The sequence below is a fragment of the Bos javanicus genome, chromosome 4 (assembly GCF_032452875.1).
Source record: "Bos javanicus breed banteng chromosome 4, ARS-OSU_banteng_1.0, whole genome shotgun sequence".
Taxonomy (NCBI): Eukaryota; Metazoa; Chordata; class Mammalia; order Artiodactyla; family Bovidae; genus Bos; species Bos javanicus.
In genome coordinates this window covers 115,051,109-115,078,036 of record NC_083871.1, presented here as the reverse complement: position 1 = coordinate 115,078,036, position 26,928 = coordinate 115,051,109, and the positions used below count along the sequence as shown (strand labels likewise).

Here is a 26,928-nt window from a genome sequence, read left to right as displayed (position 1 = left end):
CTCCTGCCTGGTAATCCCGAGGGATGGGGCTATTCTCCAAGGACACCCCCCAAAGCCACACACCTTCTGGTGACAGGCAGGCATGGCACCTGCCCTTCTCTTGGCAGGAGAGACCACGTGCGCAGGTGTTTTGTCTCTGGAAGGAGACCAGGACACTCCTGAGCCATTCTGAAGCAAGTGCAGGAGGACCGTTCTGTGAGAAACAGGAAGGTGGCTCCATGTCCGAGGTGTCAGGCCCCGGGACCCACGGAAACTCTGGAGCAGTGTTTCTGGGAAACGGGCTCTCCTCCAGGGTGGACATCACCTCTGAGTGTGGGCCAGATAGACCTCAGATGGCAACAGGACATGTACCCAGGAAATGATGAACTTTTTGCAATTTTCCAGAGGAATTCAGGGATACAAACAGCATTGACGGTGCCACTGCCATGCGCCTGCTTTGGGGACTGATGCAGGGAAAAGAAGGGAGCTATCTTTAGTTTTTTCTGAGGCTTTACATTTTTATTTAGGAAAAGATTGAGTCTGCAGCTATGATGGTTCAGTCTAAGGCATCACTCTTTCAACAGTGGAGTCAATTTAGGCAAAACATTTTTTCTCAACTATGAAAAGCACATTGAAAAGCATTTTGATGATAAGGAAATAAAAATATAAAAATATGAAATACAAATATGTACTTTAAACTGGTCAATCTGCTCTACCATAAGAGAAATAGGATGTTCTTTCCCTTTCCCTCTTGCATCTTCCATGCCAAGTACACTCGCCCAGGCACTTCAAGATGGTCACAAAGTTGACGGAAGACATTCCTTGGTCGGGGGAGGGGGGTGGGGTACTTCCCAGGCGGTGCAAGTGGTAAAGAAGCCACCTGCCAATGCAGAGGACCCAAGAGACACAGTTCAATCCCTGGATTGGGAAGATCCCCGGAGGAGGAAATTGCACCCGACTCTAGTATTACCATGGATAGAGGAGCCAGGCAGGCTACAGTCCACGAAAGAGTTGGACACGACTGAGCATCTGAGCACGCACTCCGCCAGGGAGTGTTAGAGACAGGTCTGACTTCTCTCATCGCCCTTCTGTAAACAGGATTGAAAACGCCAGGAGCCATACAGAACTAATCAATAGAACAAACTACACAAAAAGGGCACAATCCTGAATGAAAAAAGGGCAAGATAAACAAAGCCGAAACACAAACAGACTGGGAAGAAATGTTTGCAACCCACAGTACTGACAAGGGGCTAATTTTTCCCATATATATAAAAAGCTCCTATGAATAGATAAGACAGGCGAAGGGGCAAAGAGTAGAGACAGATAATCACAGAAAGGGAACCGTAAAGGAAATACAACTGCACAGAAAGGTGTTCACCCTCATTCATAACAAGAAAGACACAGAAAAAGTACAGAGACTCTACTGTTCCCTAACAGATTGGAAAATATCAGGGCAAGAAACTACACTGTTTTGGAGAAGGCCTAGGGAGACGGTCCGAGTGCACGCTGCAGGTGGAAATGAAGAGCAGTGAGCCTCTGAGAAGGACCAATTTCCTATCTGTGGACAGACAGGAACCAGGTGTGCACACATGCTTGGCCCCAGCAACCCCCATCTGAGCACGAACCCTCACACCAACTGCCAAACGTGTGAAAAGACGGGTGTGCGAGCATTCCAGCCCCGGAAGCAGTCTACGTGTTCATCAGGAGGGGATGGTTTAAATGCACATAACGTGATAAACCATAATCGCGACAAATACATTTTGTACCAATGCCATGCGGCTGTTCCCAAGGATGGCGCAGGGCTCTGTAAGCAGACAGGCACGGTGCTCCGGACGTGTTCCTGAGTTAGAAGCAGCACACATCTCTCCCTCCCACTTGTGGGGGGAACGTCTGCAAGAGCCGCCCTGCCACTCCCAAACTTTCCTCTCTCGACATCCCCCACCCCACCCCCCCCATCCAGCTCTCCCTCCGTCCAGCAGTGGCGTCGGTTCCTAGTCCCAAGGAAATTAGAGGCGCTCAGGAAGACGTCCCCCCGCCCCTCCGGTCTCATGGTGGGTTGTCTTCTTGTCAGCACACAGCGCCCCTCCTGCCTGCCCCAGCCTTTCACTCCCGACGTTTCTCCTCCTCTTTTCTGCATCCTCGGTTCCCGCCCCCTCCCCACTCCCGACAGTGACAGAGTCGTGACACTGGCAGATGAGCACGTGTGACAGCCCCCTCTTAAGACAGGCCCTCTCCTGATCCCATTCCTCTCTCCCCACCGCCTGTCTCTCTGCTCCCCAGGGAGGGAAGCTCCAGGAAGCCTTCCACTTTGTGCCGTGTCCACTAAATGGTCCCTCTCGAGCCCACTCCACGGGGCTGTGGCCCCGGCCAGCCCGAGCTCTTGTCCAGGCTGCCAGTGGCCTCCGTGTCACCAAATGCCACGGTCATTTTTTTAATTTTCTTAACTTAAAAAAAATTAAGTATGGTTGACTTACAATGTTGTTAGTTTCAGGGGTATAGAAAGTGATTCAGTGATACACAGACATATATCTGGGTTCCCCCATGGAGCGAGTGGTAAAGAACCTGCCTGCCAATGCAGGAGATGTTAAGAGATGCTGGTTTGATCCCTGAGTCAGGAAGATCCCCTGGAGGAGGAAATGGCAACCCTCTCCAAGATTCTTGCCTGGAAAATTCCATAGACAGAGGAGCCTGTCAGGCTACAGTCCACAGGGTCGCAAAGAGTCGGACACCCCTGAAGTGACTTAGCACACACACAGACATGCATCTGTTCTTTTTCAGATTCTTTTCCCACTTAGGTGGTTACAGAATGTTGAGCAGAGCTCCCTGAGCTACACAGGAGGCCCTTGTTGGTGACCTATTTTACGCACAGCGGTGTGTATCCACGGTCATCTTGCATCCCCTTGTCACTCACTGAGCACTGACCGCTCCTCCCCTCCCCAGACGCTCTGTCTGGTGGTCTCTGGATCCACCTCTCCTGGTTGTCTTCCTAATTCTTGACTGCTCCCTCGTGGGCCCTTTGCTGGTTCCTCCGTATCTCCCCAAACCTCTCCCCGGGGAGGGCCACCTGTGCAATCCTCACCCCTTCTCTCTGCTGTCTACACTCTTGCCCAAGTGTCTTTCTGCTTCATGGCTTGAAATGCCAGCCTTTGGTTGATGACTTTTCAACGCCCCTCTCCAGCCAGATGTCACCCTGGAGTTTTCCCTCTGTTTTTTTTCCCAGGGTTTCCTACATCTCAGATACATTGTAGCTAAAAGCAGACTCTCCACTTCCCAGCCCCTCCTCCCGGGAGATAGGATCTTTCCACTTGCTCAGGCCAAAAACTTCAGAGCCACAGGGCACGCTTTCTCTGCTAGACCTCACATCCAACCTGTCCACAAATCCTGGGGATTCTGCCTGCAAAAATCTACCCGGAAGCGACGATTCACCACCCTGCCGCTCCCATCCTGGCCTGAGCCATGAATATCTCTGGTCTGAAGGTCAGTGACAGTTCCTCACTGTGCTGCCCAGGTCCCTTCTGCCGCTCGGTACAACACATTCACGTGACGGCTGGGCCGGTCCGTCAAAACTCAGGCTCAGTCTGGTCCTTCTAGTTGGCATCGTCTTGTCTTGGATACAAGTCTCTGAGCACCAGCCCCCCTGTCCTCTTGCCCACGCTGGCCCCACTGCCCTCCGGAGCCTTCCCATCATCTTCCACCCCAGCTGCCCACTTCATTCACCCCCACGGCTGCCAGATTTCTGCTCAGGGGTTCAAGGTCAGAGCCGTAGTTGAGGCTGCCAGGTGGCAGCTGGACCTGGTGGAGTGGGAATCACGGAGGACAGACACACTATGCAAGATGCCACCAGAGGCAAAACAGGGGGGAAGATGAAATCCCTGGGGTCCCTCCTTCTACCCTCCAGACTCCTCCACTGCCTCCTACTGGCCGAGTCTGGCCGGACACTGGTTGGCCGAAGATCCAGGGCGTGCCCTTCCTGGAAACACAGAGGCGGGAGAGGGAACCTCTAAAAGCAGAGGCAGTGACCCCACCCCCCTCCCAAAACACACCCCCTGGAAAAGAGCAAGTCTCCAGACAGGCTGCAGCTTCAGAATGAAGGAGCAGTTAAAAGATACAGTGCTCTAGATGCATCGGTTCTTAAACTTGGAAAGATAAACCAGAGATTTTGGAACCACGGTTCTGTGCCATGGAGACGTAGGCGCTCCTTGAAGTTCGGCTGGAAAGAGCTGCTCTATCAGCCTCCAACCACAAGAGTCACGGACGACGTGTTGGCCTCAGGGTACAAGCCCCAGTGCCTGGGCAGTGAGACCGCCCGCCCCAACCCTGCACTACATGCCAGGACCCTGGGTGCCCAGAGAAGCTGGTGCACCCACCTCCACCCGATGCTGGGAAGCCCTGGGCCATGGGTAAATGAGCTACAACCGCAGGAAAAATGTTCTCTCAGGCTGGTCAAAGAACAATGAGCACTATAATTATGCTTTATTTTTTGACCTAGAGGGTAAAGGGCCATAGTGAGTGGGTAGAGGAAAAACAAGCCAGTCCTTTGGCACCAAGATGCTGCTGGGAGTGTGTGTTGCAATGATCTAACAGGAGCTGACGCAAGCCCTTGCTCAGCATGGAGTTTTACTCGGAAAATCGCTCCCTCCCATCCTCTCCCAAGACCTCATGCAACTCTCGGGAGTTAAATTTAGGAACATTCTTACAAAATGCTGCTCTGACCCACAGGCACAAGGAGGGCTGTGAAAACCCCTGTGTCCTTGGGAGTCTCCCTGCCGGTCCATCCAGAGCCCTTGGACCAAGCCTCCTGTGGGCTCTGTCTGGGCACCAAAGGGGCACTTATTGATTATGGAATAAAGTGCTAAGGGGCAGGGACAGGGGTATAGGCTGGCAAGGTGGAGCATGGGTTTGCTTCTGGGTGTGGCTGGGCCCTCATAGGAGGAAAATGTCGAAGAACCGGATGATAACCATGGATCTGCAGTGGGGTTCACAGGTCAGCAGGTCTGAACACACCTGGAAATCCAGGCTCCAATCTGGTGCACTGTTCCCCAAATGTGACCAAGCCTAAAAAACTGCAAATACATTTGTTCTGGAATCTTGTTGAAAAGCTGTAACTGGCCCTCTCTTTCTTTTTTTAAGTGTACCTTCCAGCATCTTTTCTTTGGCAGTACCACGCGGCATGCAGGATCTTAGTTCGCCATTCAGGGATCGAACCTGTGCCCCCGGCAGTGGGAGCTCGGATTCTTAACCATGGGACCACAAGGGAAGTCCCTGTAACTGGCATTCTGGAGGCCAGGTCTGGGCACCAGCTGCAAGTCACATGAAGCGATGGTACCAGTGGTGCTGGGTGGGCACCAGCTGCAAGTCACATGAAGCGATGGTACCAGTGGTGCTGGGAAGCGTCCCCCTGTACAAGTTCACGTTCAGATTTGAATCTGCAATATATGAGCTTTGGAGTCAGTCTAATTCCTCAAGTAATTTCATCTGCTTGGGAAATTATTACAATTGATTTGCATTATTTAATCATGTCCGAAGTAGACGGGTGAGTTAGAGGTCAGGAGGTCAGTCGTGAGCCGAAGTCAGATATTAGTGGTAAACTGATGCTTTTGACCTGTGGTGCTGGAGGAGAAGCCTATAGAGAGTCCCTTGGACAGCAAGCAGGTCCAACCAGTCCATCCTAAAGGAAATCAATCCTGAATATTCATTGGAAGGACTGATGCTGAAGATGAAGCTCCAATACTTTGGCCACCTGATGTGAAGAGTCAACTCATCAGAAAAGATCCTGATGCTGGGAAAGATTGAGGGCAAGAGAAAAAGGAGGCAACAGAGGATGAGATGGTTAGACAGCATCACCGACTCAATGGACATGAACCTGAGCAAATTCCGGGAGACAGTGAAGGATGGGGAGGCTGGCATGCTGCAGTCCATGGGGTCGTAAAGAGTCGGACAGGACTTAGTGACTGAACGACCACAACAAACATTTCTCAGGATTAATCTGTATGCTTATGACATGTTCAAAGCTCAGTACTAAGTTGAGAACCAACGCACATAGATCTTTAGTCAACTTCTTTGGCCCAGGGAACCCAAACCCACTACCCTGATGGGAAGTAATGCCAGGTCACTGGGACAAAAGTCACACAGGAAGCTGTAAAGCTACCCTGATGGGAAGTAATGCCAGATCACTGGGACAAAAGTCACACAGGAAGCTGTAAAGCAGCATTGGCAGGACCCAAGATTTCATTCCCAACGAACGCTGTTCATGTGTCGATTACCTACAGTCAAGGTAGGGGGCATAATCGCGGGGGTTACCTATCCATTTACTCAGCAGACAAACCCTTCCCCCTGCACAGCACTGTATGGGCACACAGACCTTGCTTGTTTATCTGCCTGTGTGCAGGCACAGAGCTGGTCAAGACAGCAGGCAACTCTCCAGAGAAAAGACAGGAACAAGTCTGCCCTTGGGGGACATTGCCACACCATCTAGCTTCACCTTAACCCACCGTACTTCTCGGATTCCAGGATCTGCACAGCCTGATGGTCAGAACATTGCTTTACAATATTGCATTATGGGTGAAGAGCAATCCGGAGCACAGATAACAGAGTGGCTTGACCGGGTCCCCCCCGGAAAATCAAAAGGGACCTGGGAAAGGGCTGTCAGGAGAGGTGCCGTCCCAAGACTGCCCCGTCCGCGGGTCCTGAGCGCCTGCCTCCTCTTCTCCCCACAGGTGGAGAGTCACAGCTCCATCTGTACCAGGGAGTGCAATCTGCCACAAGGTCATCCGATCAGCGGCCGGTTTAAAAGGGAAATAAAAACTGGAATGTGACTCTCGAGTCTGGTTTTCATGATTACATAACACCCGCCCCTCTCGGAATCCCATCAGTGACCAGAGAACTTACAGAGTCCTGATTCCAAACCTTAGGGTTTCACTTTCCCTAGAGTTGCTTTTGCCCAGAATTGAGTCACTGGTGTCCTGGGCTACATAGACTATTTTAACACACAGCTATTCTCCCCACAGCTCTATGTCACAGGCATAGCAGCCGATGCGTGATGCCTAGGTAAGATGCTCAATCACTTGTCCAAGGTCACCCCGAAGGAGGTTCCTCAGTAGTATTCAGCCTTGTGCAAAGCTTTTAAAAAGGAGGGGGCATATTTTAAAATATCTTTTCAGAGGACACAGCAAATTAAGACCAATGGACAGAAGTTAAATGGACAGCTAAGCTAAGCTGACAGCTAGTCTCAGTTTCCCTCAGCTGTAAAATTCTGAGAAGAGTTTTCTTGGGGGATTTTAATAGAAATCAGGTAAGATAATTAATATGAACTACCTAATACAATGTCTGCTATGTAATAGGTAATCAGAAAGTCCATTCCTTTCTTCCTCCTGACAGTGGAATGTAGCACCACTGAAAACAGAAATCCATTAAACACAGAAGTCCATCCGTCTACACACCCTCGATCACCAATATCCCCTTCACTAATACATTCCAAGTTTACAGGGCAGTCTTTTTTTTTTTTTTTTTAATGTATTTGGCTGCACCAAATACATAAATATTTGGTGTATTTGGGTCTTAGTTGCAGCATGCAAACTCTTCGCTGGGGCACATGGGATCTAGTTCCCTGACCAAGGATTGAAGCCAGGCCCGCCCTCCCCAACACTGGGAGCGTGGAGTCTTAGCCACTGAACCCCCAGGGAAGTCCCTACAGGGCAAATTTGAAATCCATGAGTACACCACTGATGCTAAGACTTTCTAAGCTGTCAATGCTCTACCAAGATGACTCATCGTTTCCAGAGTCATTTTCATTTACATGCGATATTAATAGACCACATGGAAAAAAAAAAAAAAAGCAAGGGGCGAGAGGGTGGGTAGGGAATAGTTAATCTAGAAAACTAGGCTAAGTGAAATTAAACATCCCGTAAACTCTTTATCCAGCGTTTGTTTTGTGCTGACTTGTACTCTGCGTATTTCACTTCTCAACTAGATTGTCGGTGTCCTCGGGGCAGCATTTAAGTGATGTCTGAATGAAATGCCGCCCTGGCTGGGGAAGAGGTGGCACCATCATGGTGGCCAGTGTGATGACCTGGAGCCCTGGGGGTACCTCAAATGTTCAGGGGATGTTAGTCTGGGGAGTCAGTGGTGGTACAGCAATTATACCAATATGTGTGTTAAAATAGCATTAATAATATCCTCTCCCATACATAAAATACCCTAGCAACGGCACCTAATATTGACCAGAGAACCCAGTGAAGTCGCTTAGTCGTATCCAACTCTTTGCAACCCCATGGACTATAGCCTACAGGCTCCTCCATCCATGGAATTTTCCAGGCAAGAATACTGGAGTGGGTTGCCATTTCCTTCTCCAGGGGATCTTCCCAACCCAGGGATCGAAACCATGTCTCCCGAATTGCAGGCAAACGCCTTACCGTCTGAGCCACGAGGGAAACCACTAGTATTAACAGATGCCACGTATCTGAAACCCTGATTGTGAGTAGCCCAGACAAGTGACGCCCCAGATGGACACACGTTCAAAACTTCAGCTGCCCCTGAGAAGCTCATAAACCATCTGTGGGGAAGGACCAGCGGTCTTCTGTTTGCTTGTCTGTTTTAAATTTTCAGTTCATCATGCAATTCTTCTAAAAAGTTCAGTTAAAAAAGGGACTTCTGCAGACATAGAGAACAGAACTTGTGGGCACAGCAGGAGAAGGAGAGGGGGGAATGCATTGCAAGAGTAGCACTGAGACATATGCATGACCGCACGTGAGATAGACGGCCGCGGGAATTTACTGTGTGAGGCAGGGAGCTCAGACCTGGGGCTTGGTGACAACCTAGAGGGGTGGGACGGGGTGGGAGGGGGGAGGGAGGTTCAAGAGGGAGGGGACATATGTGTACCTATGGCTGATTCATGTTGATATATAGCAGAAACCAACACAATATTATAAAGCAATTATTCTCCAATGAAAAACAATATATTTAAAGAAGGGATTCCTAAAGCAATAAAATTAACCAAGACATACACAATACAATTGGGACAAAATACACGCCCCCGTTAAATCTTCCATGGGCAATCTCACTCCTTAAGGATGAAACAAGTGCCCTGCTCACAGCCACACCACTCCTCAGTGGCCAGGCTGGGGAGGACTAACTCTTTCTCTTGGGACATGGAAGCTGGTCCCCTGACAGTCCATGGCCCTGGCTAACCTCTGCTTCTCACCCTTGCATAAATCAAAAGGACAGGACCACACAACGATGAGGCAAATGAGGCTCTTGCCCTGGGTGTGAAATTTGAGGAGGTGCCCCCAAATCAGTCTTGAAGATAAACAATATTTCAATGTAGTAATTTTTTTAATAGGCAAGGCTATGCTGTGATAACCAATAATTACCAAAATCTCAGTGACCCTATGAACTGTAGCCCACAAGGCCTCTTCTGTCCATGGAATTCTCCAGGTAAGAATACTGGAGTGGATAACCATTCCCTTCTCTAGGGGATATTCCCAACCCAGGGGTCAAACCTGGGTCTCCTGCATTAAAGGCAGATTCTTTACTGTGTGAAACACCAGGGAAGCCTACAACATATCAGTGGTTTAATCCAATTGACTCAAGTTCAGTGTAAGTTGGGTTGCCCTCCTCTATCTTACACGGAACATGGCCTCCAAGACCATGGCAGGAGGGAAAAGGGAAATGGGGGAGGCATGCTAACTGTTCACTGCTTGACCCAGAAGTAAGACTACTAATTCCACTTGTATTTCTTTGGCCAGAATTAATTACAGACTCCTACCCTAGCTGCTAGTGCATTAGAAAATGTAGATAATCACATCTATTATGTAGATAATCATAGATATTTGGTGACCACTAAGAGTCTCTCCTTGATTTGGGGGGGAAATTATATCTATGAACTTCATGTTATACCTCCCCCCAAGTCAGAATTTTACATAAAGACAGGATCGTTAACAGTGCTCAGCTGAGCAATACTGGACCCTATGGCAAAAGGTAACATCAGTAATTCTGCCTTTACATAAAATGTTTCTCTTTGGCTCAGCATACATTTGATTGCATTAATTCTGCAAAGGGAGTCATAGGTCAGGGTGTTCAGAAACAGCTGATGTCAGGGTCCTTACAGAGAGGCTGTAGGTTGGGCATGCCACATGCAGCTACTGGCTAAAACAACTGTGCAGCCAGGTGAAGGAGAGAAGGGGCTCCAGGAGGCACCCAAACACAAAGCAACCACTGTGCTCCCTCCATTCTGTGTATGATTGATAGAATTTATAATTGATTATACATTTTCACTGATTGGAAGATGTACGATCAATTTATTAATTGCTTTTCAGAAGGAAAAAACAAAACAAAACAGGTAAGGGACTTTCCGGGTCATCCAGTGGTTAAGACTCCACCTTGCAATGCGGGTACTTGGGTTTGATCCCTGGTTGGGGAAGTAAGATCCAACATGCTGTGGGAGAACTACTGAGGCCGTGAGCCTCAAGGGGAGAAGCCCACAGGCCACAACGAAAAAAGATCCTGCCTGCCGAAACTTAGACCTGATTTGGCCCCAAATAAATGAACATATGTTTTATAAATGACTGGTAAGCTTCTCTGACACCATCAATAAGAAACACCCAGGAACATTCCTGGTGACAGAGTGGATAAGAACTCATCCCCTGCCAATGCAGGGGACACGGGTTCCATCCCTGGTCTGGGAAGATCGCACATACCCTGAAGCAACTAAGCGGGAGAGCCACAGCTACTGAGCCTACATGCCCAAAAGAGAAGCCACCACAATGAGAAGCCCCTCATACCACAAAGAAGAGTAGCCTCCCTACCCCAACCTGCCAGAACTACAGAAGTGGGAGTTGGACTATAAAGAAAGCTGAGAGCGGAAGAATTGATGCTTTTGAACTGTGGTGTTGGAGAAGACTCTTGAGAGTCCCTTGGACTGTGAGGAGATCCAACCAGTCCATCCTAAAGGAGATCAGTCCTGAATATTCATTGGAAGGACTGATGCTGAAGATGAAGCTCCAATACTTTGGCCACCTGATATGAAGAACTGACTCACTGGAAAAGACCCTGATGCTGGGAAAGACTGAAGGCAGGAGGAGAAGGGGACAACAGAGGATGAGATGGTTGGATGGCATCACCATGGACATGATTGGACATGAGTTTGAGTAAGCTCCAGGAGTTGATGATGGACAGGGAAGCCTAGAGTGGGAAAGACTGAAGGCAGGAGGAGAAGGGGACAACAGAGGATGAGATGGTTGGATGGCATCACCATGGACATTAATGGACATGAGTTTGAGTAAGCTCCAGGAGTTGATGATGGACAGGGAAGCCTAGAGTGCTGCAGTCCGCGGGGTCGCAAAGAGTCAGATACGACTGAGCAACTGAACTGAACAGAAAGCCCAGGCAAAGCAACCAAGACCCAGTGCGGCCAAAAATAAAGCAAATAAAACATTAAAAAACAAAAAAACGAAAAAAACCCAGATTGAGAAAAAAAAAAAAAATTAACATGTGGAACAACAACAACAAAAAGGTGGGGGCACTCTTAAAATGTAGGCAATACAGTAAAATGTTTTAAGATTCCCAGGCAGAAAAGTCTACACTCCAACCAAACTCAGAGAGCAAATGAATTTTATTAATGAGTGATGGGGCAAGCCCATGGACTAGCCCAACAGGCTCCTCTGTCCATGGGATTCTTCAGGCAAGAACCCTGGAGTGGGTTGCCATGCCCTCCTTCAGGGGGTCTTCCGGACCCAAGGATTGAACCTGCAGCTCCTGCATTGCAGGTGGGTGTTTTTACCGCTGATCCACCCCGGAAGCCCAGAAATGCTGGGGCATATTTACTCAAATGAACAGACAAAAGTACCTATTCTAATAATCCAGACACAGCCCATTAACCATGACAGGCCTCAGGCAAAATGCTCCGTGTGAGAAATAAAAGGGCAGCGTCCTCATTCTGAATGGATCCCAGGAGGGCACTTCCAAGTCTCCCTGACTTCCCTCCTGCCCCTCCTTCTCTCCTTCCAAAACCAGTTCTCAGCAAATGGAGTCATTCGCTTGCCTTGGCTAATTATTACTGTGACAGGGATTAAAATATTAAACTGAAGAGACGGAATTTAAATGACAAGTGGAGAGTCACTCTGCGTGGGTCCGGGAGGGCTTTATACCACATCAGGTACGCTGAAGGCCCACCATTGTCTCTTTCTAAACAGTGTTTCCAGCGTTCAGTGGAATAAGGCAGTCATCTCCCTGAGTCTCCGGAAATCCTCCCCGACTCCCAGCCAAGCAATCAGTCAGAACAAGGTCAAAGCGTGAAACTCCACACCTGATAGCTAAGTGGCTTTTGAACCCAGGTGCGGTTCCCTCCAGTGCATTGCAACCTTCTGTCCAGAAAGCTCCCCAGGTGACGCTAGTGGTAAAGAACCCGCTTCCCAGTACCGGAGACACTGAAGACGCGAGTTTGATCCCTGGGTGGGGAAGATCCCCTGGAGAAGGGAAAGGCAACCCACCCACTCCTGTATTCTTGATTGGAATGTCCCATGGACAGAGGAGCCTGGGTGGCTACAGTCCATGAGGTCACAAGGAGTTAGACACGACTGAAACCACTTAGCAGCGGCAGCAGTCCAGAAAGCACGGCTCTGGGACGGGAAGGTCTTCAGAGCCCTCGGTCCACTCTGGACTGGAGAGCCGGGAGGGGAAGGAACCCTCCAGAACGTCTGAACCAGGCACCAGCCGGACTATGGGGGATTTCACACACGCGGAGGAACTCGGACTGGAGAGGGAAGCAGGAAAGACAGGCTGGACGAGGGTGTCTTGCGGCTGGGTGGGCGGCACCGCCTGGGGGGCGTCCCTGAAGCGGGCTCACATTCCTTCCCGGGGGAGACCTCTGCGACCCTCCGCACCTGGACAGGAGGGAAGGCCATCTCCTCACGGCCCCCAGGGCGTCCCCAAAGTGACCTGTGTCCTCACATCACTGATGGCCGGGGAGCAGGAGAGCTGACGTCAGCGCTCGAGTGACTTTGGGGGGCCACCCTGTTCTCAGAGCCGCGAGCAGCAGGGCAGGCGACTCTCTAACGAGGACTCGCCCCACTTCCAGCCGGGGTGGGGGAAGCGTCCGGGTTGCACACCCGGCCGGCGCGGGGCTACGCGCGGGGCTGAGACCGAGGCAGCACGTGGGGACCTGGCCCTGGGTTTCCAGCCCTCGGCCCCCACCATTTCCTCCGCCGTCTTAGCAACCCCGTGTGCCCCGCGGCGCCGGCCTGCGCACTCCGCGCCCGACCCTTACCGCGGGTTCCTGGGTGAACCTGAAACAGCCGGGCGGGGTGCGGGGGTGGTGGCGGTGAAAACTCTCACTCCGCCCGCGACCCCGGGGCTCACCTGCCCGGTGAGATCTCAGCGCGCACGCCGGCGGGCAGGGCCCCGGGGCCGCGGTTTTCCAGACACACGTGCGGGTCAAAGCGCATCCCACCAAAACCCCCGTGCTTCCGCCGCCGCCGGGTCTGCAGGGCACGGGGCGCGTGTGCGTGTTTCAGGGTGCGTGTGGCGGGGGGGTCAGACATTTATGACCGACATGGGGGGGGGCGGTTTCCGGGGTCTGACACCTGTCTCGGAGCGGGTACCGCGCCGCCACGGCCGCAGGGGACCGCAGCCCCCCGGGCGACAGCGCGCGGCGGCGAGGGGAGCGCGCGGCACGCCGTGTACTTCCTGTTCGAGGCGCGCCGCCGTCCACCTCCCCGCGCCACCCGCCTGCGTCTGGGCCAGGCCCGGCCCTTCGCGTAGCCCCCGGCCCCGGCGCCCTGGAGCGGCGGCAGCAGGGGGACGGAGCGGGTGACTGGGCCTCCGCTCCCCGCGAGGCTCCCGGGCGCTCTCCGGCCCGGCGCCAGCAGCCGCGCTCGCCGCCGCTCCTCGGTCCAATTGCGCAGAGTCTCCGCGTTTGCACCTCCTCTTCCCCTCCTCCTCCCTCCCTCGCCCAGAAAGGAGGACGGACCTCGCTCCCGGCTGCGGGCTGGTTTATTCTGCGGCCGAGGCTCACGTTAATACACACAGCGTCTCGTTCTCGCCAGATCTTTCGCTCAGGCGCAGGCAATAGGAGGGCTGCTTCTCAAAGTGTTGAACTGCACCTGCCTGTCCGATTACCTTTGGGAATCGGGGAGTGGCGGGGAGCCGGGAGGGTGGGAAATGTTGCCTCGCCTTGCCAAAGGAAGAAAACTTTGTCACTCGGAGGGAGCACGCCGCCACGCGTAGCCCCGAACCGGGACGGCCTCGGGCTTCGGTTCTGCCTCGGACGATCCCGTAGGAGGAAGCGGACTCGTGAACCCGGCGCTCCCGCCGACCGCCACCCCCGGCGGGCCCGAGGTCCCTGCCCCACCTCCCTCCCGCGGAAGTCCCCACGCGGTGTCTTTAGGCGGGAGAGGACAGTAAACAGCGCCCGCGGCCGACGGCAGGGGCCGGGCACGGGGAAGGAGAGGACCGAATTCCAGGAACGGGTCACCCGGAATTAACTTCGGCTTAAAGTTATGGGAAGCGCGGCCATGGACACCAAGAAGAAGAAAGATGTTTGCAGCCCCGGCGGGAGCGGCGGCAAGAAAAACAGCAGCCAGAAGCGGCGTTCGCTGCGGGTGCACATTCCGGTGAGTCCGGCCCCGCGGGGCCTCCCGCTCGCCGCCCCCCGTGGCGCTCCGAACCGGCGCGGAAGCGGTTAACGCGGGCCGCCCAGCCGCCGTGCGCGCCCCTCCTGCCGCTCCGGGGACGGCTGATGGCGCTGGGCCGAGCTGCGCCGCCCGGCCCGGGCTCCGTCTCCCGCCCCGCCCGAGTGCCGCCGGGGCCCGGCGACCCACCGTCTGTGGCGTGGCGGGCTGGGCGTAGCCCGGGATCCCGCCCGGTGCGGGTGCGGGGGGCGGTGCGTAGGCTTGTTTTTGTTGAAGGAGGACCGTGTGGACTGCGCTCCGGGGAGGTGGAGCCGCGCGCCGCGGCTAGGGACGGACGGGAGGGGCGGTGGGTGGGGACAGCAGGGAATGGGGGCGGCAGCTGTGTGTAGCTGCGCCCTCAAACTGACCCCCCAACCCCGCTCCCCAGCACCCTGCTCCTCAGCTTTCCTCGGGTGTCTGTGGGCCCGGGGCGGGAGGCTCCTCTGCAGCCGGCCCCTGGGTCTGACCCTGGGAGCACATTTCAGGCATTTGGGGGCTCCGGATCCCCTAAGGCGTGCAGGGCCCTCGCGAACTTCAGCCCTGGCCACGCCGGCCTCTGGGCCGGACTTTGGCGACATCGATCGGTCTGCAGCTTGACTTTGTCCAGCTGGAGGGCGTGGCGGGCAGGGGTCGTGCGCCCACCCTGCAGTTTGCTTGCCCGTGGCCCCCCGCAGCCTTACTTAGCCACTCCGTGGGTGGGTGGAGGGGGGGGTTGGTCTGATGCTGAGCCCTACAGCCCTTACCTGCACCCGAAGGAAGCCCCCAGCTGGGTCACACCCCCAGCCTCACTAACCGAGTACACGTGTGTCCAAACACACACGCAAGAGAACTCAGTGCAGAATGTAATTTTGATGATGGGTGACCGGTCTTGGGCACAGATGCCGGTGGTCCCATCCGCCCAGAGCTGCCTCCGACCTCACCGTGTTACAGACACCTCCTGGAAGCTAATCCTTTCTGACAGCCGCCAGCGAGGGGCGGGGGGAGGGGGTGCTGCCTGGCCAAGCATTTTCTGCTGTGAACTCTCTCAGGCATTTAACTAAGATGTTTGTTGACTGCGCTTCCTTCCCAGTCCTCTGTGCAAACACTGGCCAGGAAGGTCAGGTACTGGGGGAGCCCCAGACATCTGATGGGTACTTCAGGGAGCAGCCCCAAGTTGGGACAGGTGGCCAGCCCTCCCTGGCAAGGGAGAGCTCAGGGAGCAGGTGACTGGGCCCGAGCTTGCAGTGTGACCACCAGGGTGGTGACCCAAGCTTGCGGGAATAAGCATACCTTTGACTAAATAAACATCCTATTTGAAAATGAGATAGTCTTGTTTACATTCCTAACGTGAGATATTTTGAGCCATATTTGTAAATGGAAAGTTAGACACCAGTAGGTGAAGCCTCCCTCTGGTAGCTTCACTTAACTGAGCCATTTAACTACTCAGCTTCTCCTGTTTGTCAAACAGATAATAACTCTGCTTTGCCCCCCTTTCAAGTCTGTTGATATAAAAATAAATCATGGGAAAGCTCGTACCAGTGTACACTGTTATATGAATGTATGGCTATTACACTTACATCAGAGCATCTACTTTAAAAGAGAGAGAAAAGAAAATGACACTGCCTAGTGCCCAGGCCCTGCATATCCTATTCAGGGTGATAGGTGAGGCTGGTCTCAAATGGGAACACGTGTGTGGGGCATGCTCCGGAGAGGTGGAGGGCAAAACCCAGAACCTGGAAGAGGACTGAGGTGTGACGGCGGAAAAGCCACGATATAGTTGGAACCCTCTCACCAGCCCTCCTGCTGCTGGTGATGACTTTGGCTGCTTTAGCCATCATTCTTGGCCCGACGCAGCCCTTACAGAAAGTACCGTTCACTCAGTTATTCCACGACACGTGTGCTGCGCTGCTTGATGGTGAGATCCAGGGGGAAAGGAGAGGGCCTCTGTCTCTGCTCTCACAGGGCCTGCATCTGCTGTGTGTTTGGGGCCAGGGGGAACCAAGAGGGTGTTGTCACTAACCAAGTAGTTATTACCTGTGGGTCCCTGTGCTGGGCTGGGTGAGAGTTACACGCTAGCTGGGAAAATGTGGCATTCAGACAGATGTTTGCAGATGACCCAAGGGTACAGGTTGACCAGTGCAGGCCGTACCTGCTTTCAGAGGGGAGAGAAGGGAGAGATGGCAGGGCATGGACATGTTCAGAGAGACACTGCACCCAGAGGTGGTAGGCAGGACAGAGACGTGTCAGGGGCATGGCGGGGGATCACTCTTGCCAGGGAACCAGCTTGAGCCCCTCTCTGGAGTTGGAGAGTGTGAGGCTGTTTCCAGACCCAGCGAAGGGCCCCTTTTCATGGACGAAAGGGTTTGAGAAATCAGGGTAATCGGAAATACGTCAAGGTTAGATCAAGAAGAGCCTTGAATCGGCCTTATAAGATTTAGCAAGTAGAAATACTAAGTGCCCAGTTAAATTAGAATTTTAAACAATGAACAACTTCTTAGTATATGAATGTGCCAGGCACCATTTGGGATAAACTTATACTAAAAGAAAGACCGTCCGTTGTTACCCGAAATCCCACTTTAACTGGCCTCCTGTCTCTTCTCCGGGAGTCCTTCCTGGGACTTAGGCCCAGGAATGAGGATGCCCCCACTGGAGCCCTTGGGAAGCTGCGGTAGATGCGATGGGTGTCCTTCCTGTTGTGCCCAGAGCCCACCCAGGGTTCCCTGCAGCCTTGCTGGACAGCTCCGCTCCACACCACAGCTGCTCACCGTGTCTCTCTGCTCCTCAAGGAGGCCTCTGGAATAGTGGCAGCTTGCTCAGCCTGAGTAGGCTGGCGTGGGAATGCCGGGGTTGGCATTATGCCCTAAAGGGGCAGCGCTCACCAAGGAGGAATGCAGGTGAGGGGAGAGGTTCTACCATGGGTTCTGTGGAGGCCTCTGAGGGTCCCAGCAGGACCCAGCCCCGGTTGCCCAGAGTGGTGGGCCCGTCAGTCATTCACGCACTCTTTCTGTCTGGCCTGACTTCCTTGCCTCACCTCCCCCGCTCCCTGGGATAAACTACTGAATCCAAGTCATTGTCTCACTGTTATGAGGGGGAATTTCAAGTCAGAGTCTTCCCTGGTGGCTCAGACGGTAAAGCGTCTGCCTGCAATGCAGGAGACCCAGGTTCTATCCCTGGGTTGGGAAGATCCCCTGGAGAAGGAAATGGTAACCCACTCCAGTACTCTTGCCTGAAAAATTCTATGGACAGAGAAGCCTAGCGGGCTATACAGTCCATGGGGTCGCAAAGAGCCAGACATGACTTCACTTTCACTTTACTTTCACTTCACTTACTTTAAAGTAAGAAGCAATTAAAAGTGATGCCAACAACACTTCGTGGAGTAGAGTTGTGGAGACTGGGCTGGTGTCAAGGGAAGCAATCAAATGCTTGGGTCAAAAACCCAGAGATCAGCATTTAAGAGCTTGAACTATAGTGATGATGAAAGAAAACGGACAGAGGCAAGATGGAAGATGGTCAGCCGTGGTTTCTGATGGATGGCAAGGGATTGAGCTGGCCTTAGGATTGCAGGACGTTTGGTGTCAGGAGGCGGTTCTTGGGGGAAGATTGTGAGTCTGTCACAGCCCAGGTGGCCTTGAGCAGTGGATCAAAGGGCATCACTTCTGCCTCCTCCCCCAACAGCTGGTGGGCATCGGTGCTCATTTCCCAGGATGCTCGGGATTCTTAAGAGCAGCTCCCGGAAGATACCCTGGCTCTGGCAGTCCAGTGGAGGGCTCATTTGGTGGCAACCAGTGACACTCACTGTGATGAAGTCTTCTGGGACCTCTCGTGTCCAAAGCAGCTCGTCTTTTTTTCTGAAATGCACACGACTGGACTCAGTCTCCAGCCCCACATCTGATGCATAAACAGAACTATGGCCAAGGATGTTGGGGGAGATAATTGCAAACCTCCATCCTAGGCTCTTTAATCTAGATCTTTCTTTTTAATTTAGTTTACTTTTTAATTTTTTACTTTGTAATTTTTTTTTTTTTTGGCTGCACTGGGTCTTCGTGGCTGCACTCAGGCTTTCTCTGGTTATGGTCGGTGGGGGCTTCTCTTGTTGGGGAGCACAGACTCTCGGGCATGTGAGCACAGTCGTTGCAGCTCGTGGGCTCAGTAGTCGTGGCTCCCGGGCTTAGCTGCTCTGAGGCACATGGGTTCTTCCCGGCCCAGGTATTGAACCCGTGTCCCCTGCATCAGCAGGTGGATTCTTAACTACTGGACCACCAAGGAAGTCTTTTAATCTAGATCCTTAACCACCTTTTACCCTGCCCTTCTGCCAGCAGCACAGCACTTGCTGTGCCCTGAGATACCGGAAAAGAGGAATCAACTTTAGGGGATATACTAAGGGCTTAGGTGACAGTGGGTAGTGGAGACCCACAGTTACTAACTAAAAGTTATTCATTAACTGAATTCTACTGAAGGGAGAATGGCCCTTGGGCCTGATGGAGGGTGTTGCCTTGCTTGGTTTCAGGCTCAGGGTGGGTCACCTTTGGGGGACACCCTCTTAGATCTTGTCCGGGGAAAGAGAGGAGGGAGAGGAGAGGAACGCCTGCTTGCAGGCTCCTCTGGGGCTGCCCTAGGCCTTTAAAAGTAGCAGGACAAGCGTACCGTTCAGAGTCGTGGTGTGCTGGCACCTCGCCTGGGTTCTCGTTCCTCCGCCTTCATCCCTAATGGAAGGCAGGAACAGTCATCCAGGTGGTGGGAATGCTTTTAGAAAAGAGCTCATTAGAAGCCTAGCTGTGCCTGGCGACCTGCCAGAACCCTCTGCCTGAGCAGCCATCGCTGGGAGTTAGCATGTGCTTTCCGCCTTTCTGTCCGAGAAAAAGAATGTGCCCTGTTAGCGCGCAGCCTTACTGTAAGTGGTGACCGCTGGCTGTCTCTTTGACCATCTTGTGGGACTCTGGGACTGTTCACAAGCCAATGATGGGGCAGGCGGTTGGGGGGCAGGGAGGACTTTGGAGAGAAGGACCCACGTGGGGGCCCGTAGGGACACGGAGGCAGCTGGGGGAGGTCAGCCTTGGTCCAAGGCAGTGGCCCAATACTTACTGCTGCCAGAGTGCCCAGCCCCTGCTTCTCCTGGGAGAGGGGCAGCAGAAATCCTTGTCAGTCCCCGGAGACAGCCTAGAAATAGAGCCAGGAGCAGCTGCCCGGCCTCAGAGGTCATGGAGACCCAGCGTGGCTTGGGCCGGTCGCTGGGGACGTCTTTGCTTGTGATGTCTCCAGAGGGAAGCCTCACGCTGCCTGAAGCCCAGTGCCCTTCACCCTGTAGATGGGCCTGGGACCAGTAGCCTCCATCCAGCCCGATCCGCTCTGCTGGGCAGGGCTTGAAGGAGGGGGCCCCGCCCGGGACTGGGAGCTACCTTCTGCCCTCTGTAGGACTGCTCACTGCCCACCCCGCCACTGAAACTTGCTGGACTAAAGCCTCAGTGAAGGGAAAGCGGGTGCCATGTGGCAAGGTACGGGTGTGTGTCATCTTTGGCCTTGACCTTGGTCGGCGTGTACCACCTTGAGCAAGATGGGTTAGGGTTTAGGACAGTGTTTGTCAAAGTGCAGCTCACGGACCAGCCTAAGTTGATCCACCCAGCGTTTGCTTAAGATGTACAATCCTAGGTCTCAGTCCAGAACTGCTGAATCAGCATTTCTAGGGCGTGGGACCTGTGGTTCTTTGTTTCTGAGAAGTTTTCTGGGTGACTCTCAGGCCTCCAGGGATTTAACAAAGAATTGCTTTCCAGCTTCCTCAGTGTGTGGGCTCTGACTCTTGTGTGTGCTCAGTCGTGTCTGACTTTTTTGCCATCCCTTGAACTGTAGCCAGACTCCTCTGTCCATGGGATTTCCTAGGCAAGAGTCATGGGGTAGCTTGCCATTTTCTTCTCTGGGCGAGTCTTCCTGACCCAGGGGTTGAACCCACATCTCCTGCATCTCCTGCACTTGGCAGGCAGATTCTTTACCACTTGAGCTACCGGGGAAGCCCCCTGCCCCCGTGTTACTCTTTCTATCAGTCTGTCCACCGCCCCATCTAAGCATCCATGTGTCTCTCCATCCTCTCTCTAGTATCTGCACTCTTCCACCTGCCATTGAGAAGAGAGACTCTTGGCTGCTGACGGTAGAACAAAGGCAGAGTAGTTCTGGCTCCCAGATAAAGATGAGTGTCCAGACAGGCCCCCAGCCTGTGTGACTGGTGGTGGTCCAGCCTCTTAGACCTCACTGCATTGTTTCCTGACTCCGCCCTTCAGTGGCTTGATGCATTTTGGGCACCCTGAACACAGGCTCTTACAGGGCCCAGAGCGTGATATCGGGACTGGAGGAGGCAGAGGAGCCAATAATGGAGTCCCCGGAACTGTTCTGTGGCTCCGGGGTTTATGAATGAGGCCTGATGTCTCTCTGCAGCTCGCAGGGTATTAGCTGGACTGACTGCGGGGTGGGCTTCATGTAGCACGTTGGCTGAATGCACAGTTAAGCACAGTCCAGCTCTGGGCCTGTGCGGAGGAACAGGGAGGCAGAGAATGGATACAGGGGTACCCTTCCTTGAAGATTCCACCCTACAGACTATGCACGGACCTCCGTGGACCAGCTCACCTAGTGACCTAAGCTGAGCACGAAACACGTGGATTTGCAGAATCACACATCCAGTGACTCACAGGCTGGATTCCCTGTCTCATCTTCTTGTCCCCACTTTACAGCTTGTCCCCAGCTGAGAACAGGGCATCCCCCGTCCCATAGTTGGTGACCCTATTGTCAAGTCTAGCCTCTGCTGCCCTTGGCCCACTCTTTCCTAGCACCTGTTTGTGGAGGGTTCAAGATCCTTGTGTAAACTGGGCTCTGATGTCTCATGGCCTCATGATAAATGCGATCATTGATATCCTGGGTCATTATTGCGCCAAAAGGACATCGCTAGTCCCAAGGTTCCAGCAGCAGCAGCAGCAGCAGCAACCCCACACGTGTGTTCAGTGCTGTCTTTTCACACATCATAAACTTGATCTGGTTCTCAGCGCTTCACCGGTATCTTTCCCTGCCTGTTTCCTCCTTCAGTAAAAATCTAGCAAAACTGTCTTCTATTACTGATCTGCCCCCAGGGGTTTCTTTTTTGACCCAAGTCTGACTCCAGAAAAACTGGAAACACGTCTTCAGTTGCCAAGGGCTTTTCACCTGCTTAGACTTCATTTTCTTTAACTTCAGCACATCAGCTTGTGTCTTCTGAAACCATCCAGACACGTAAATGTGCTCTTCAGTGATGCTGTTTCTTTTTTTTTGGTTTTTTGATGTTCATTTATTTGGCCGCCTCGAATCTTTGCTGCGGCATGTGGGATCTCGGTTACAGCAGGCAGGATCTTTTGATGTGGGGCACAGACTCCAGTTGTGGCACGGGGCCTCGGTCACTGTCATCTCTTGGGCTTAGTTGCCCTGAGGCATGTGGGGTCTTCGTTCCCTGACCAGGGATCAGTCGCGCGTCCCCTGAGTCGAAAGGCAGATTCTTAAACCACTCGGCCACTAGAGAGGCCCCAGGTGATGCTGTTTCTTGACTGTTTTTCTTCTACTTTTCCCGTCTTGATATACTCAGCTCACTATTTCACTATTGTGGGGTTACTCAGGTCACCCAGCAGGCCACAGACCCTGGAAGAGCTGGGTTAGAATCTGGCCTTCCTTCCCCAATCTCGCCCATCCACTTCCCCCACTCTGACCCACAACAGTGGGTATCATCACACGTGAACGCCTGTGACTCCCACCTCTTTCCAGACGGTGGCCCAGCCCATCTGGACATCCCCGGACAGCAAACCAAATGTCAGCCTGTGGTCAAAGGCTTTAAGATAAGAGACAGACAGTGGCCAATGCAGTGCTGAGCACCCGAGGTGAAGAAGTCCTTCATTTGCTTGGTCAGTCAACTGTGACCTTGCTGTTAGATGGCGGGGGAGCCACGAGAGAGAGAGCCCGGCATCGGAATGGTTAACCCCAGTCTCGCTCATCTCTTTCTTCCTCTGCCTGCTTTGAAAATGATTTGATCCGCATCCTTCCCTTCCTGTTGACAGGAAGCCCTTCTCTGCCAGCTCACGGCTTGTCACACACCCATCAGATATCATCCGGGCTTTGGGGCCCCGTGCCAGAGCCTCTGTGTGTTGATATACTCTGACCTGGCAGCGAAGTCGCTGATGAATGGACGACAAAGACCACTTTGCTCTGGGTCACCCCAGGGGTCCAGCCTTTTTTCCAGGCGGCTGAGGCCAGGTCCTAGCTGTGGGAGCCGTGCAGCCCTGCCCACCTTCTGTGGGGACCCGGCGGGGGCTCAGTGCAGAGCTGGGCAGGTGGCCCTGGGGTCCTCACTGGTGCTGGGGGCGGGGAACAGAAGGAAGGATATGACGGGGCCGGAATTTTAGGATGGGGGGCCAGCTTCTCATTTTGAAGGAAATGGGGAGCTGGGTTGCTGGGAGCGTGTTTACAGCTGGGCACCTGTAGAGCTGGACCTGGGAAACCCGTGAGCCCATTTCTGTCTGTTTCCCAGGTCCCGTGCTAGGTGTGGAGGATACAGAGCTGATGGGATCATGGCTGACTTGTGTCTCCTGGAAGATGCTGTAATCCTAACCTCTGGTAGCGGTGACTGTGACCTGATTTGGAAGTAAGGTCTCTACAAATGGAATGGCCAAGTTAAGCTGAGATCAGTACGACTGGTGTCCTTATAAAAAAGAGGGAAATGTGGATACAGAGGGGCTTGCCCAGGTGGAGCTAGTGGTCAAAGCAGGAGACATAAGAGACGCAGGTTCGACCCCTGGGTTGGGAAGATCCCCTGGAGGAGGAAATGGCAACCCACTCCAGTATTCTTGCCTGGGATAATCCAATGGACAAGAGGAGCCTGGCGGGCTATGGTCCACGGGGTCGCAGGGATTCGGACATGACTGAAGAGACTTAGCACGTGGATGCAGAGACACAGAAGGAAGATCATGGGAAGACAAGGCAGAGGTTACAGAGATGCTGTCATAAGCCAAGACTCCCTGGGGCTACCAGGGACAGAAGAAGCAAGGGAGAGCCCTCCCCTGGGGTTCTGCAGGAGTGTGGCCCTGCCCACACCTTGATTTCAGGCTCTGGCCTCCAGAATGGAGAGAGAATTTCTGTAATTTTAAATGCACATTGTTTGGGGATTTCCCTGGCAGTCCAGTGGTTGAGTTTGCCTTCCAATACAAGGGTGCGGGTTCCATCCCTGGTCGGAGAGATAAGCTCCCACAAGCCTCATGGCTGAAAAAACCAAAACGTAAAACAAAGAGTATTGTAATAGATTCAGTAAAGACTTAAAAAGTGGTCCACATCCAAAAAAAAAAACACCTTTTTAAAAAAAGTTAAGTAGGCTTTAAAAAAGACACCCACCGTTTGCTTGTGGTGCATTATGGGGCCCCAGGACCTCACCCAGCAGGGTCCCTGCCTTCACAGCACTGTTGAGGTCAGTGGTCATTGTGCGGTCATCCCCGGACATTCTTGTCCACAGGAGATTGTGTAATGAGCACCCTGAAGCGCTTTCTTCCTCCTAGCAATTCGGATGGTCCTCGATGGGTAGTTCCATTCGTGATCAATATTACTGACAATCAGATATCCTCTGGGACGATACATTGTCATCAGATTTAGCAATACTGATGGAGCACTTGCTCAGGATGCCAAGGGTGTGCTTGTATATAAGCTGACTCTGTTTATCTCTGAAATAACCCTGTGAAATACTGTAATCATCATTATCAGTGTTGTTATCCTTATCACAGAGAAAGCCGATGAGGCTGTCCACAGCGCCCACCTGTTCTAGTACGACCTGCCAAGAAAGCTGTGTTGTGTTTAACTTGAGTTTTTGACGTCCCTGCTTTGCCCTGCCCCTGCCCCACGTTGATGCCCATGGGTGTTCCAGGTAGCCTGGGGTGGGAGGCAAGACTGCCAGACAGGACAGACCCCAGCCCCAGGATGGGCACAGGGAAAACGAGAGATCTGGTGTCCCTTCCACGGGTTTGCCCTTGGGGCTGACCAGGTGCTTATATGCTCGCTTTTACAGAAGGACTTTGAAGCCTGTGATTTACCCGTCTCATCTGGAAAATAAATAACCTGTCATGTATAATTTCATAGATCTTATTTTGTAGTTCTTTTTCATTTTGTTGTTTTAATAAGAACTGAATATTAGGATAAATGGCAAAGCAGGTATCAAGACATTCTGTGCTGGGTGTTCTGTCAGATGGCTGCAGGGCTTCTTGCCGAGTTACCAAACATTTACCAAAAGCCCTCTGTGTGCCAGGCACTGGGCAGGGCTGAGAGTAAAGCTGTAACCAGGACGGGCTCAGCCCCCACCTCACAGGCTCAGTGCCTACATGCGGTGCTCCAGGCACAAGTCCCCACACACGCTCACTTTCGCTACCAAATACCCCAAATCACAGTGGCTTAAAACAACAAACATTTATCCTTCTCAAACATACATAAATATATACATAATAATTAATAATGCATGCAATAATCCTAATCTTATTACTGTATATTTATATACTATATGTTGTACAGATATAATTACATAATGTGAAAAGTGAAAGGATACTGGAGTGGGTAGCCTTTCCCTTCTCCAGGGGATCTCTGCAACCCAGGGATCAAACCCAGGTCTCCCACATTGCAGGTGGATTCTTACCAGCTGAGGCACCAGGGAAGCCCAAATACATAATTTAATTATAATTATCAATGGACGTGAGTCTGAGTGAACTCTGGGAGATGGTGATGGACAGGGAGGCCTGGCGTGCTGCGATTCATGGGGTCCCAAAGAGTCGGACACGACTGAGTGACTGAACTGAACTGAACTGATTGCACATATCATACATTATAACAGTAACAATTAAATATTACTTTATAACATACTTATTACTATATTAAGATCTTTAAGTATTAGTTGCTCAATCTTGTCCGACTCTTTGTGACCCCCATGGACTGTAACCCGCCAGGCTCCTCTGTCCATGGAATTCTCCAGGCAAGAATCCTGGAGTAGGTTGCCATTTTCTCCTCCAGGGGATCTTCCCCACCCAGGGATTGAACTCAGCTCTCCTGCATGGCAGGCAGATTTTTTTACTGCCTGAGCCACCAGGGAAGCCCAAGATCTTAAACAGGTTGATGTGTAATAGTATTATTGTTTAATAACATATTATTAATTGTACAATTGCCAGATAGTATTAATGATATTCTGTGTCATACATACTACAAAGAGGATTGCAATCTAGGGTCTGCATGTGGCTTGGACACCAGGATCGTATGGAAACTGCTTCATCCCGAGGACAAGTGAGCACTCAGGGACTGTGAGTGAGGGTGAGGAGCCCAGGTCCTCCGGAGGCTGGTATTTGATAGTCGCCTGCCCCTCCCCAACCTGCTTTCATCACTAAGGAGAGGTGAGCCTCAGGGGAGCTGCTTTGCCCTTGGGGAGAGGCCAGTGCCAGGAGAGCGGAGAGGTAGCTTTTCACCACTCTTCTTTGCTCATTAGGTGTATTTTGAGATTTCTGAAATGACCTTGGAGCACAGGTAATAGAATATTCTCAGCTCCAAGACAGAGGGAAATGCCCAGGCGGCAGTATCCACCTGGGTTAGAGGAGGAGCCGGGCGGGGAGACTACCCTACCAGGCATGGAAGTGGTCCGGAGCCTGCATAGTGACCCCAGAGCAGAGAGGGTGGCAGATCGCTGCTGCGGACCACAGAGGAGGCAGGCCCCAGGGTCCCATGATGGGCTGCGGTGGCAAAGCAGGCAGCAAAACTCGGGTTTTCTCCTGGAGGAATGTCAGGAAGAGAGGAAGCCAGGCAGGTGGGCACTCATGGCACAGGTGAGGGTAGGGGGCGCTTCTAGGGAGCCCGGTCCCAACTGCTTGGCCTGCCTGGAGCTCTGCAGGGGTGTCTGCACCTGGGGGTGGACAGAAAACGTTTTCAAAGCAGCTCTGTTTTGCGCTGGCTCGAGTCGGGACTGTGGGCAGGGGTGAGCGATGGTAGAGTCCTTTCAGCGCAGACCCAGGCTCCAGGCTTGCACTGCCGTCTGCTCTCCTTCTCTGGACATGATGACCTCAGTTTTCAGGGACGGCTCAGAGCATGGAGGCTGGGTGTGTGGGCACTGCATCTATGACCGTAATAAAATATGAAGAACAAGGGAAGAAAGAAAGATAGCACTAACTCGTGTCCGACTCTTGTGATCCCATGAACTGTAGCCTGCCAGGCTCCTCCGTCCATGGGATTCTCCAGGCCAGAATACTGGAGTGGGTTGCCATTTCCTTCTCCAGGGGATCTTCCCAACCCAGGA

At 52.6% G+C, this 26,928-nt stretch overlaps 1 protein-coding gene across 3 annotated transcripts in view; it reads left to right on the top strand.

Annotated features, from left to right (window-relative positions):
• Nucleotides 1–13,931: 13,931 nt before the first annotated feature.
• Nucleotides 13,932–26,928, top strand: part of PRKAG2 (protein kinase AMP-activated non-catalytic subunit gamma 2) — a 298,775-nt gene continuing 285,778 nt past the window's right edge. For 2 of the 3 annotated variants that reach the window (XM_061415231.1, XM_061415229.1), the window contains exon 1: nt 13,982–14,585. In XM_061415231.1, the coding sequence (XP_061271215.1) occupies nt 14,472–14,585 (114 nt within the window). In that variant the 5' untranslated portion in view covers nt 13,982–14,471. Of the gene's footprint in view, nt 14,586–26,928 lie in introns of all 3 variants that reach the window. The other variant, XM_061415230.1, reaches the window with a different exon arrangement.